At 37.0% G+C, this 12327-nt stretch overlaps 1 protein-coding gene across 3 annotated transcripts; it reads right to left on the bottom strand.

The window, feature by feature from the left end:
• Positions 1-335: 335 nt before the first annotated feature.
• On the bottom strand, positions 336-9278 carry LOC102588291 (AT-hook motif nuclear-localized protein 9). 3 transcript variants are annotated; one of them, XM_006339490.2, is made up of 6 exons: positions 9077-9278; positions 7695-8451; positions 6524-6591; positions 2146-2277; positions 1231-1392; positions 336-910 (listed from the first exon to the last, which is right to left on the bottom strand). In XM_006339490.2, the coding sequence occupies exons 2-6, from the start codon at positions 8119-8121 to the stop codon at positions 680-682; spliced, it is 1020 nt and encodes a 339-aa protein (XP_006339552.1). In that variant the 5' UTR covers positions 8122-8451; positions 9077-9278; the 3' UTR covers positions 336-679. The 3 variants fall into 3 exon arrangements, with proteins under 3 accessions (XP_006339552.1, XP_015167232.1, XP_006339553.1); XM_015311746.1 differs by lacking the exon at positions 9077-9278 and adding an exon at positions 8793-9046; XM_006339491.2 differs by lacking the exon at positions 9077-9278 and adding an exon at positions 8788-9046.
• Positions 9279-12327: the final 3049 nt, after the last annotated feature.

The raw sequence follows: 12327 nt of genomic DNA on the forward strand, positions 1-12327 counted from the left end.
GTTTCCCTGTGAAGTCACTGTATATAGTGTTGTCCAGTGTTGATCGATTGACTGACCTTATGTATTTTAAATAAATTTGTGTTCTGAAAAAGGTATTGTAAGTTCCAAAAATCTTCATTGTCTGACATACATGATTATCAAAATCAAAGTTAATTCAGCATGTAAATAACTTTTCGGAACAAGTTTAGGATGCAAAGTTTGTATTTTCCAAATATCTGAATTATTGAAGTTGTGTGCTTTCGTGCAAGATGAGATAGCAAACATATATCTATTTGAATAGTTTTTTTTTTTTTTCCATGGAATGGTTAAAAAACACATCCAGGACACTTCAAGAATAGAATAATTACAGAGGATCAGATTTCAAAATCAGGCAGAGATAATATGTCATACACCACAAGATCAAGAAAAAAATTAGCTACATTGATGGAACAGTTTGCAACTGGAAGACAAACCACAATATGTTACACGCGCAGACTAAAGCCTACAGCATAAATTGAACTACTACCGAGTAGAAAAGCAGATTCATGTTAAAGTAAAACTGCAAAAGAACTCCTATATCACTACAATCTAAGGTGATTGCTGATGGTTGTGAGAACATGTCTTATGTCAAGATGGTAGGACTGGAGAAATCAGAACACAATATATACAGTGCTCACTTGTTTACCTACATTTGACATAGTCATCCTCGCATTAAATCAATGTCAATATGGCCAGTTTGTAGATCCATCTGCCTTGAACTAGGCCATACTCCCATTGAAGAGGATGGTGCAAGATTCTGGTTTGAAAGAGCATCAGCTGGATTAACGGAATTGTCAGTGGTCTGAAGATCTGAAGTTCCTGCACTCTGTACACTTTCTGCAGCTCTTTTCTTTGCCTTTGAACTTGAGCATAAGAAGCTTCCCACTATTACCTAAAATTATTCACTCTCAGTTTAAGGCTTTGAACAGTTAAGTGAAAAGTCAAGGGTCTGAATGTGCCACAAGGTAGGCCAATTTTGTCATGATTTAACGATGATCACCCAGCTATATAAATCTAAAACCAGCCAAAGTTTTTTTGAGAATCAAAGGTGCATGAAGATTAAAATGGAAGCAACCTTAAAAAAAGTTTCATACTAATTTGCAAATGAGTTCATGACAGTATCATATGATGAAGACAGCAAAATACCGAATGGTTTCCATTCGAAGACATCAAATGGAGATTTCAATAAGATGGAAGGATTAAAAATGATACCTGAATTGGACTTGCTGCAATTAGAACACCTCCAACTCCACCACCTATCACGCGACCATCTGGACTAGCAAGAGAAACACTTAGACTACCAATCCTACCCCGAGATCCACCACTTTCGTTGACCAAGAATGAGCCCGATAGACATAATATCTCAAACCGTCCCTGTATGGAATAAGAACATATGCTTGGAAGTTCATTTTTGCAGAAGAGGCATGGAAAATGAGGGGGCAAATTAGGTAAAATGCAATAAAATACTTAAGTCAGTACTTAACTAGATTACAAGCTTCTAATATAGAGAAAACTTTACCCACTTTAATAAGTGGTTCCCCCTCACCCAGCCACCTAGATCCCCAGAAACTATACCAAAAAGCTGATTCATCATATGGTATACAACAGTGTAGAAGAAAACTGAGAAAAGATTGGTCAACAAATTTGTTAGAGATACAGGCACAATCCCAGAATCTACAATCATAGATAGGGATAAGAAATGTCTAGTTTCCTCACTATTGCAATTTGAATGTCAAACCAAGAAAAAGTGACTAGTGAATTAAAACATTTATACATAAGAATCAAGAAAACAACCTTAAAAGTCTAGGCCTCAAAATTATTAACCTATGTGTTAAAATATTTTCCAATTGGGTATTAAGGACATTAAGTCGCAAAGTTATTTCAGGGTTACTAACAGATCCATATAAAGTTATTAGACCAAACAATATTTAAAACACTAATAAATTTATTTTCCTAACCATTCTCAAACAACTCAATTCCACCGTTGTACCTCAAGAAAAGATAACTTCCTGCTGATCAGTCTAAGCTATAGACATTTATGCTCTCCATTTAGGAGATAGCAACTTACTGTTATCAGCCTGAAAAATTATATTTTTTGAAATTAATGTTAGTCTTCAGAGTTCAGACCTCATATGTAACAGTGCCACCAGAAGTTGATGGCTGACGAAGAGTTACAGTGGAGATGACACCATTTGCCGATAAAATACATATTGATCTAGGCCCCTGTTGCGAAAACGACATTATTTTTGTAGTGATGTCCTGCAGGAAATGCAAATGAACCCTTCCATTAGTATTGTTAGTGGCACAATTAAAACTAAAATAGAGAAGTAATTGAATGGCTGAAAGAGTACGGATTAAAGGTAAGCCAGATGCATTTTTCCAAATTGAAGTTGTAACAATGTTTTATTGCGCTCAAAGGCCTTCTGTTTTATACAAATAATTTGAGAGCACCTAGCTGCCTGTAAGGAAATGGTGATAAGAGAATTTAAAAGGTCAAAACTGCTTCTGGATCAAGTATGGAATCACCTTTTATTTGTCAATCCCAAACATAATATGACTTTTCACGTTCAAGTTTCATCTATTAAAAGGAACCTCCTAAGCTTAACTGACTGCACATTCTCCCCAGATACTGTTAGTAGATTTCCAAATTAGATAAGTCAGCAAAGTAGTTATACATTTTAGCGGGAAAAACAGTTAAGAACAATACACAGGAATTTAGTTAGCTTCAGGAAATCAGTTAGCAACAGATTTAGCTCCATCTCTTTCAGTGTATGCAATTATAAATACTTGTACAAGTCATTGTAAATACATGAATAGATACATGTTGTTTGTCTACATTCAATCTTCTTCAATCAGTTCTTCTCTTCCATAATCTGTGGTTATTTTCTCGAACCCTCTCCGATAGGATCCTGAAATAGCCTTTGAATCCTCGAGTTGTAATTAACTCCTGCAATTCAGCTATTAGAGCCATACGATTCCTTGGCATCAATGGCGAAAGGGACAAGAGCAAGTGGAGACCCAATCAATGAACCTGCAACTTCAGAAGTAGGGGATTTGCGGGATATGATGCAGAATTTGATAACAGAGGTTGGAGCTTTAGCAGGAAAAATTTCTTCTCTGGAGAAGTTAGATCAAACAGTGATTGAGTTGCAGAGCCAATTTGCAGCATCTGGGGAGAATCGAAGGGATAAGACACCATTGGGAACTGAGGAAGGGCCTACCGGAAAAGTTCAATCAGAAGAATCCAAAGAAACAGGGGACGAAGCCGTAACAGTGGTAATACTTACCATTCCAACCAGTCGAATTTCACTCGATGGTCAAGAATGGAATTCTTGAGGTTTAATGGGGAGGATCTCAGATCATGGTTGTTCAAAATTGAACAGTTCTTTTCTATGGAGAATGTTCTTGCTGAAGAAAAAATTAGGGTGGCTGCTCTACAATTGGAGGGGGAAGCCATTCAGTGGCATCTATCATTCATGAGATACAGGCAATATCTTCATCCGGCCACTTGGAATGATTATGTGATGGCATTAGTAGAAAGGTTTGGTACTGACTTTGATGATCCCATGGAGGAAATCAAAAAGGTGAAACAGGTGGGCAGTGTGAGGATTATCAAGCGATCTTTGAGAGGAATTTGACTAGGGTGAACTTATCTCAGGAGAAGGCGATCAGTTGTTTTCTGGGAGGATTGAAACCAGAGCTGAATATTGCTGTCAAAATCACAAACCCTACAACATTATCTCAAGTTTATAAAAGTGCTAGGATGCAAGAAGTATTCCTGTCTGCTATTAAGCAACCTCATTCTTCAGTATATACAGTGGAAATTCAGCAAGAAGGGGAGTAGACCAGAGGGTTCAGAATAGGCCAATCCTACCAACTCCTGGTAGAGGGGGAGCACCAATACAAAAAGGGTTTCAAAGAAGGTCATTAAGCCTAGAGAAAATGAATGAGAAAAGAGCAAAAGGTCTTTGCTTCTTTTGTGATGAAAAATATGTTATGGGTCACAAGTGTAGAAACTTGAAGCAGCTTTACATTCTGGAATTAGAAGAAACGGATGGAGAGAAATATTGTGAGGAAGAAGAGCAATATGAGGAGGTGAATCAAGAATTGGAGATGCAACAGAGCATTGAACAGATGGAGATATCCATCCATGCCTTGAATGGGTCATTAGGCTATAGGACCTTGAGGGTCACCGGATATCACTCCAAACAACCGTTACACATTTTGGTGGACACTGGGAGTTCCCACAACTTCATTGATCCATCATTGGTTGAAAAATTAGGGTGTCAAGTCACACAAACTACTCCTCAGTTAGTTGCTGCAGCCAATGGTACTATGAAGGTGGATAAGTCGTGCAAAATTTCTTGGTTGTTGCAAGGAGAAGAGTTTGCAGCTGAATTTTTGTTACTTCCGTTGGGAAATTGTGGGGTGGTACTAGGAGTTCAATGGTTATTGACTCTAGGTGATATCAAGATGAATTTCAGCAAACTCACTATGGAGTTTTGGTACAATGGCAGAAAACACTTACTAAGGGGTGCAGGCAAACAAATTATATCAGTTGGAGCTGGGAAGCTTGGGAAGTTAACAGGTAATCAATCTCAATTATGTATGATACAAGTACTTCCTCACATGAGTGCTGAACTACTTGCGTTAGAAACTAAAGACAGCACTGACAAGGATCCTAGAATAGTGAGTCTATTGAAAGATTATAGAGAATTATTTGCTGAACCTACAGGATTACCACCATCTAGGGGGGATTTTATGATCATAAGATTGTGTTACAATCGGGAACAGAACCTATTAATAAAAGACCCTATAGATATCCTTCTGTTAAGAAGGACATCATTGAAGAACTTGTGCAACAAATGTTAGATCAGGGCATTATCAGCCTAGTAGTAGTCCATTTGCCTCACCAGTGGTGTTGGTTGGCAAGAAGGATGGCTCATGGAGGCTATGTGTAGACTATAGGGATCTTAACAAGCACACTGTTAAGAACAAATTCCCTATACCTCTAGTAGAAGATCTTTTGGATGAACTTGGGGGTTCAATAATTTTCTCCAAAATAGATCTTAGGGCTGGGTACCATCAGTTGAGGATGGCCAAAGAAGACATACCAAAAACAGCATTCCGAACTCACTCAGGGCACTTTGAGTATTTGGTATAGCTGAATTGCAGGAGTTAATTACAACTCGAGGATTCAAAGGCTATTTCAGGATCCTATCGGAGAGGGTTCGAGAAAATAACCACAGATTATGGAAGAGAAGAAATGATTGAAGAAGATTGAATGTAGACAAACAACATGTATCTATTCATGTATTTACAATGACTAGTACAAGTATTTATAGTTGCATACACTGAAAGAGATTGAGCTAAATCTGTTGCTAACTGATTTCCTGAAGCTAACTAAATTCCTGACTGTGTACTGTTCTTAACTGTTTTTCCCGCTAAAATGTATAACTACTTTTGCTGACTCATCTAATCTGGAAATCTACTAACAGGACTCCAGTCTGTCTTTTGGTGGTAGCATGAATATTCGAGGCACCTTAGTGATTCCAGCATCAACAAGTCCTTTGATACCTGCCTTTGTATCATCAAAGGCTTTTAACTCACTCATTTTGTCATAACTTTTCTGAATTGTGGTCTGAAAATCATCGGTGCTAGAGATTGCCATCTTCTTTGCTAGAGTGTTGTAAACAAGTAGAATACCTGAGGTTCTTAGAAACTCATAAGCTGCACAGGATACTAAAAGTACTACTCACTATGCAAAACATATATAATCTTCTCCATCCGGCAATAATAGAGGCTGTAGACTAGGAAATAGTCATGACTGTTCTTAACTGTTTTTCCAGCTAAAATGTATAACTACTTTGCTGACTTATCTAATTTGGAAATCTACTAACATATACTCAATTCATTAAGCCAACAATAGCTAAGAAGGCACCCATAAACTTACCAATATATTAAGATTGCAACCCTGTAAAGAAGGATCTTGAGTTGTTTCTAGTTTTTTTGTTTTTTTGATAACCAAAAGCAAGTTTAATTTTAATTGTTTCCAGTCAATGATAAGTAAGTTCCTGCGCAATAATTAAGCATACAAGACGTGCCAACAGTTTGCTCTCTCGTCTTCCCCTTCCACAAGCAAACTCACTCCAATCCTATCACAACCCAAAAATTATCCATCTTATTGCATATACTCACATGTAATGATCAGTCTAAGGTCCCTAAGATATCTTGGACCAAAACTAAATGTACCATTGAGTTCATTATGTTACTTCTTGCTCAAGTTTCTTGAAAGCCTAACTTGGAAAATAAACAGGGTGGGGGGTGGGGGAGAGAGAGAGTTCATTCCCATGCTCTAACAAATTTAATGTATATAAATGACCCATAAAGCTATAATTTGCCAGCATGATAGAAGTGAGGAAAATAGATGCTATAGTAGTTTCAGTCATGCTATCTGTGTGATGCTATACAATTTAACACACTCTAAAACATGTGAATCACATACTTCTCCTACAGCAATCATGATGACATGCGGGGTAAAACCAATTCCAGCTGTATTGGACAACCATCCACCTAGCAAAAGATCAACCAATTATATGACAATCAAATATAAGTCACAATTACAGCAAATCAGCCACCAAAACCATGGCAAAGACACATCCCGGTGCAGGAAATTCGCAGAATGCTCATGGATTGAAAAGGATACTCACATTGATGATAACATTGACACTTAATAAAGGAATAGTAGAATTTTATGAAATTTCAACCTTGACTACCACATGTAGAAAGCAAGTTCAGATGCTAAAAATATCGCAACTTCTCAAGTACTCGTTTTGGTGATTCATTTTGAAACTAAATCCTGGAGACAAATTTTATGTATTTATGGTTAAAATAATACATTAATTAATTTGACCCAAAACTTGTACCCTTGAGGAAGGAAGTCTCAAGTATTTCTCAAACCAGAGTGGAGGTCCACTAAGTTTTGTTAAACTAGAGAGAAGAAGTAACTGACCCAAAAAATAAAACAAGATGGTTCGTCCTTTTTCTTTTTAAGTTTTGGTTGTCACTTAGGATGAGTACGAAGGATGAAATGTAGAAAAAGTTTTGTTCCAACTTTAATATTGCCTTAACATCATTTGACCATATTTGATATGTGAGCTCATCCTAATCCCCACATAAAACACTGGTGGCCTAAATTGCAGCATGATGAAACCAAAATATATAGTTCTGAGGTTTTATAAACCACTTTAACATGTGGTATACATTATTAAAATGCTTGAAATCTTCTTTTTATTACATGAAATAGTAGTATATTTTACTTCCTATGTGACTTTAATATGCTTTATATAGTGTACTTATCAGAACAATATCTATCTATCTATCTATATGAGGTATCTTTCTTGCAAGAAATATCTGTTCACTGTTGAGGACGATACACAATGATAAACAACATCATCGTGATGGAGATAGCCAACTGCAAGAAAGGAACATGCTGTGGCTTAAGAGGACTGCACAGAAGTAAGTTGGTAAAACTTCATCAATCAGATTAAGTTCTTTATAAAACAAAGAACTTAACAAACAACAACTAAGAGTAAAAAGAAACATATTAGGTCACCAACATCAAACCACTCCAATTGTTCAGGATATATGGAAATGCAAATTGAAGGAAAAATTACCAAAAGAAGCGAGTTGCTGCTTTCGTCCAGACCCTGGTGGCCTTCCTCTACCCCTCTTCTGAGTTGGGTTTAATGACATTGCCTGAGTAGATGGAGGTGGAGTCAGAGTCAACGACATTGCCGCTTGAGCTCCATACTTCCGTGGCCTACCCCTCTTTCTGCGCACAGGCTCACCTTGTGGCATTGCGGATGATGCACCAATACTACCTCTGGGTGATATAGTTGATGCAGGATCCATTACTAGTGTTTGTGGAATCGAAGCGCCACTGCCACTAGATTGAAAGGCAATATTAGTAGGAGTTAACGAAGGATTAATGCTTGGTGATCCCTGTAAACCAGGGGCATTCCCACTCCCACTCCCACTCATCCCTCTCTGCATATAGTAAGGAGAGGATCCAGGTAACATCATAGCTTCCCTTCGATCCATACATTTATTTCTTTTTTCAGAACTCCGTAAACAATATATCCCCTTCGAACAATGATTTAAATCTCTAAGGGAATGGAATCAAAGTCACAACTCTTTATTCCTAAACATGGAAAGTGGTCTTCGCAACATCAAAACCAGTAAAAGTTGCAGCCTTTGATTAGAAAATGGCACAAAAAGACTGAACTTCTTTAAATTCTCAAGGGAACTTTATTATGCACATTCAAGATCTCTTTAAAATCCAAGAATGTACTTAGCTGTGAATTTCACTTCCTAACTAGCACAAAGAATAACAACTGAAAGCTCCTTCAAGAACAAAGCCTCCCAGTAAATCTGAAAAGATTTAAGAGTACTGTCAGTGAATGACACAAAGTAAATTAAGAAATAAGTAACAAACTCAGCAAAATAGATATAGGGTAAAACACATTATAGTAGGAGAAGGAAAGGAAAAGAGCTCAGAGTTTAAAAAATCCACAGAAAAGCAAAACAAGAGGCTAAGATATGTTCATAGGAAGAGAAATGCAAGTTCAAAGCAAAAGGGCTAAGATTAAAGAACAAGCAAGAGTACCACAACTTTTAACAGCTTGCCAAAACTATTTGAAAAGGAAAAGGGCTTTACAATGAAGATACATGCAAAACAAACAGAGACTGAACCTGATCCGTTCTTACCTTACCATTCAAAACAAACCCTTAAAACACTAAATTTCTGCACATTCAACAGAAAGAGCCAAGACCCAACAGAGAAATCAATGCCATTACATCAAGAACAAGAACCCCAGTCATGAACACCTAATAAAAAACAATTCTTGATTTGCAAACTCAATAAAGATCACAGCTTTATGCTATTTTTTATGAAGAAACTGACACCATATGGATTAAAATGCAAAAAAGAGGTGACCCTTTTGGGAAAAAAGAAAGTTAAAAGCTTAGAGAGGGAAAATGGTGAAGTTACTATAACCTGTGACAAGTCCTTATCTGAAATGAAAATGGAAATGTGGGGCAGAGAGAGTTGTTTCTGTTTCAGAACTAATAGATATGTGTTGTGTCATTGTGTGGTATGTGAGAGAGAAATTGAGTGATGCCAATTTGTTTGAGCAAACAGATTCAGAAGATTGAATTGAAGAGAAAGCTAAGCATACTCTCAAACCTGAAAAAGGGCGCTGAATGGATAATGCCAATATTTATTGCGCTCAAAAATTAATTTAATAACAATTTCTCAACCTCTGTTCATTCCCACGCGCAGCTTGTGAAGCTTTGGCAACCCCTTTTTTCTGTCCTCACATAATGTTCATTTTTTATCCTAAAATTTTTGATTTCGATTGATAGAGTGTATCAAAAGAAATAATGTATATATTAGTTTTGTGTATTTTAATAATATCTTATTTCATATATTTTTTAGGGAAAAAGGACGAATTTACCCCCGAACTTTGATAAATGGTACGTCTATGCCCTCCGTTATACTTTGCGTCCACATAAGCCCCTGCCGTCCAATTTTCGGTACACACATGCCCCTCTCACTAACGGACCCCTCGTTTTGTACACGTGTTTTAATCCTAATCAACTACCCATTTGACCATTCTTTTAACCCATAAACCTACAACCCGCCCCATAAACCCAATAACCCACCCGATTCCCTCTAAAATATCTAAGTTAATTAAACATTCCAAATGAAGAGTCAGTGAAGGTTGAAAATACACTCCAATGGCGGCGGTGCCGGTGGCCTTGCCGATTTTCCATCTTTGGCCGCTGCTGCCACCACCAAAACGAAGAAGAAGCCACAAACCTTATCCCTTCAGGAGTTCAACACTTATAGCGCTGCTAAGTAATCTCAAACTGCCGCCACTGTGGCAACCAAAGGCTTGACACCGGATAAAGTTTTGATGCTCCCTACCAGTCCTCGCGAGCGCACTGCGGAGGAACTTGGCCAGTCTCGACTCGGAGGTGGTTTCAGATTGTACGGTTACGACAGGTAAAGGGGGAGGGTTCGTCGGATGATTCTCATAGGCAGGGAGGGTTCCGAAGGGATACCGATAGGGAAATTGCTCCCTCTCGTGCCGACGAGACTGATGATTGGGGTGCAGCTAAGAAAACATTGGCTAGTAATGGTTTTGAAAGAAGGGGGGGAGAGCTGAAAGGGGAGGTTTTTTCTCCGATTCCCAATCTAAAGTTGATGAATCTGATAATTGGGCAGCGAATAAAGCTTTTGTACCCTCTTCTGGTCGAAGATTTGATATGAGAGGGAGTTTTGAGTCAAACGGTAGTGATTCCGATTTGGATCGGTGGACCAAAAGGAAGGAAGAGGAAGGTGGACGGAGATTTGCCTCTGGTGGTGGTGCATTCGACAGTTTAATAGAAAGAAGATGTGGGTTATTGGGTTTATGGGGCGGGTTGTGGGTTTATGGGTTAAAAGAATGGTCAAACGGGTAGTTGGCTAGGATTAAAACACGTGTACAAAACGAGGGGTCCGTTAGTGAGAGGGGCATGTGTGTACCGAAAATTGGACGGCAGGGGCTTATGTGTACGCAAAGTATAACGGAGGGCATAGACGTACCATTTATCAAAGTTCGGGGGTAAATTTGTCCTTTTTCCCTATTTTTTAATTTATGTATAACTAATACTCTATTGTGTATTGAGGGAGTGTATTATTAATACATAAAAAATTATGATATGTATTAGCATGTTAAAGATTCAATTTCCCCTTGAACTCTTTTTTACATCTTTTTCACTATATTTGTGGAGGGTATCTATGTAAAAAAAAAAATATTAAAAAGTATGCGATGCAAGATAGTTTTAAGAATTAAACAATGCACTAAAAATTATCTCTGCCTAATTAATACAAGCATTATTAATACATTTTATTTAACATTATTCTTACTTCCTACCAAATGATTCCTCGATTATTATAATTAGCTTACTCAAAATAAATCCTATCGTCTTAAATTCGACAGTTTAATTTATGTAAATTGAGTACCTAAATATAAAATAAAATATTATTATTTTTTCATTTCAATTTGTTTGTCTAGTTTTGACTTGACACAATCACACAAAGTTTTAAAAAGTAAGGAAGAATTTTGAATCTTAATTCTTATGATCTTAAACTAAAGATATTTCAAATGTACTAAAAATATCATTTAACCGTATGTCTTATACATGTCATGTAAAAAGTTGAAATAAAAGAGTTGCCAAAAATAGAAAAAGATATTTTTTTAGCGGATTAAACGGAAAGTAAGACAACTAAATTGAACCGAATGAGTATTAAACTCTTTTAACTCAATTTTTTTGAGAAAGTTATTGTGTGTATTCTCAAGTGTCCCATATATAAATAAGTTAACCACTTATGCATTAACCTCAATAAATCGTAATACTTTAGACATGTTCCAACTAACATTAATGTGTATAATTAAAGAAGTGACATATTTTATTTGTTTAGCTTCTTTAGGATTAGACACATTTTAAGAAAATGTAAAAAATAATTTTAAAATTGGCCTAACCCATCGGTGGCCCCCTAAACTTGGCACGATCTTTCACTTAGACACCTCAACTGGAGGATTTTCATTTTAAACACCTAACGTAGGGTTCCCCATGTGTTACTTTAACACTTTTTGCACAGGTGGAGTGTCGCGTGATTTTCACTGATTCAAGGCGCGTAAACATCAAATTTTCGTCTGATGTGGCGTCCCCAACGGTTATATTACTCCATATCATCTATTTATATTATTTTTTCTTCAATTGTACCCTAACTAAGACCCCAATTTCTCTCTTCTTCAGCCTTTCTTTAATTCTTTGGCCCCTTAATACTTTCATGTCGAGCTTCTCCCAAATTCTTCCATGGCATCTGTGGATGAAGGTCGATATTGTAGGTGTGGTAATGAAGCACTATTAAAGACTTCATGGACCCAATTAAATCCAGGGCGTAGATTTTTTTACTTGTAGAATTTCAAGGTAAAATTCTTTGTTTCCCTTATTTTTTTCAAGTAAATTAGATGATTAATTGTTGGCGTCTAATTCTTTTTGATTGGTTTTATAGAAAATGGGTGGTTGTGACTATTTTCTTTGGTATGAAGATCGACACCCTCCACAAGCAAACAGGGTAATGTGGGGATTGTTGAAGAAAGTCAATGCTTTTGATGAAAAATTAAAGCAAGCAAGAAATATATTTATTGTTGGTTTAGTTGCTACTGGGTTGCTGATGTTTGGAATATGGAAATT

The sequence above is a fragment of the Solanum tuberosum genome, unplaced genomic scaffold (genome assembly GCF_000226075.1).
Source record: "Solanum tuberosum cultivar DM 1-3 516 R44 unplaced genomic scaffold, SolTub_3.0 scf00010, whole genome shotgun sequence".
Classification (NCBI taxonomy): domain Eukaryota; kingdom Viridiplantae; phylum Streptophyta; class Magnoliopsida; order Solanales; family Solanaceae; genus Solanum; species Solanum tuberosum.

Bases quoted from the DNA above. Each gene is read 5' to 3' on its own strand.
- LOC102588291 (XM_006339490.2), bottom strand. From the start codon at position 8,121: ATGGATCGAAGGGAAGCTATGATGTTACCTGGATCCTCTCCTTACTAT. The intron at 2,278-6,523 runs GTATGTGATTCA...CATTTCCTGCAG, and splicing joins TCATGATTGCTGTAGGAGAA to GACATCACTACAAAAATAAT. The intron at 1,393-2,145 runs GTCTGAACTCTG...TATTCCATACAG, and splicing joins GTGGCACTGTTACATATGAG to GGACGGTTTGAGATATTATG.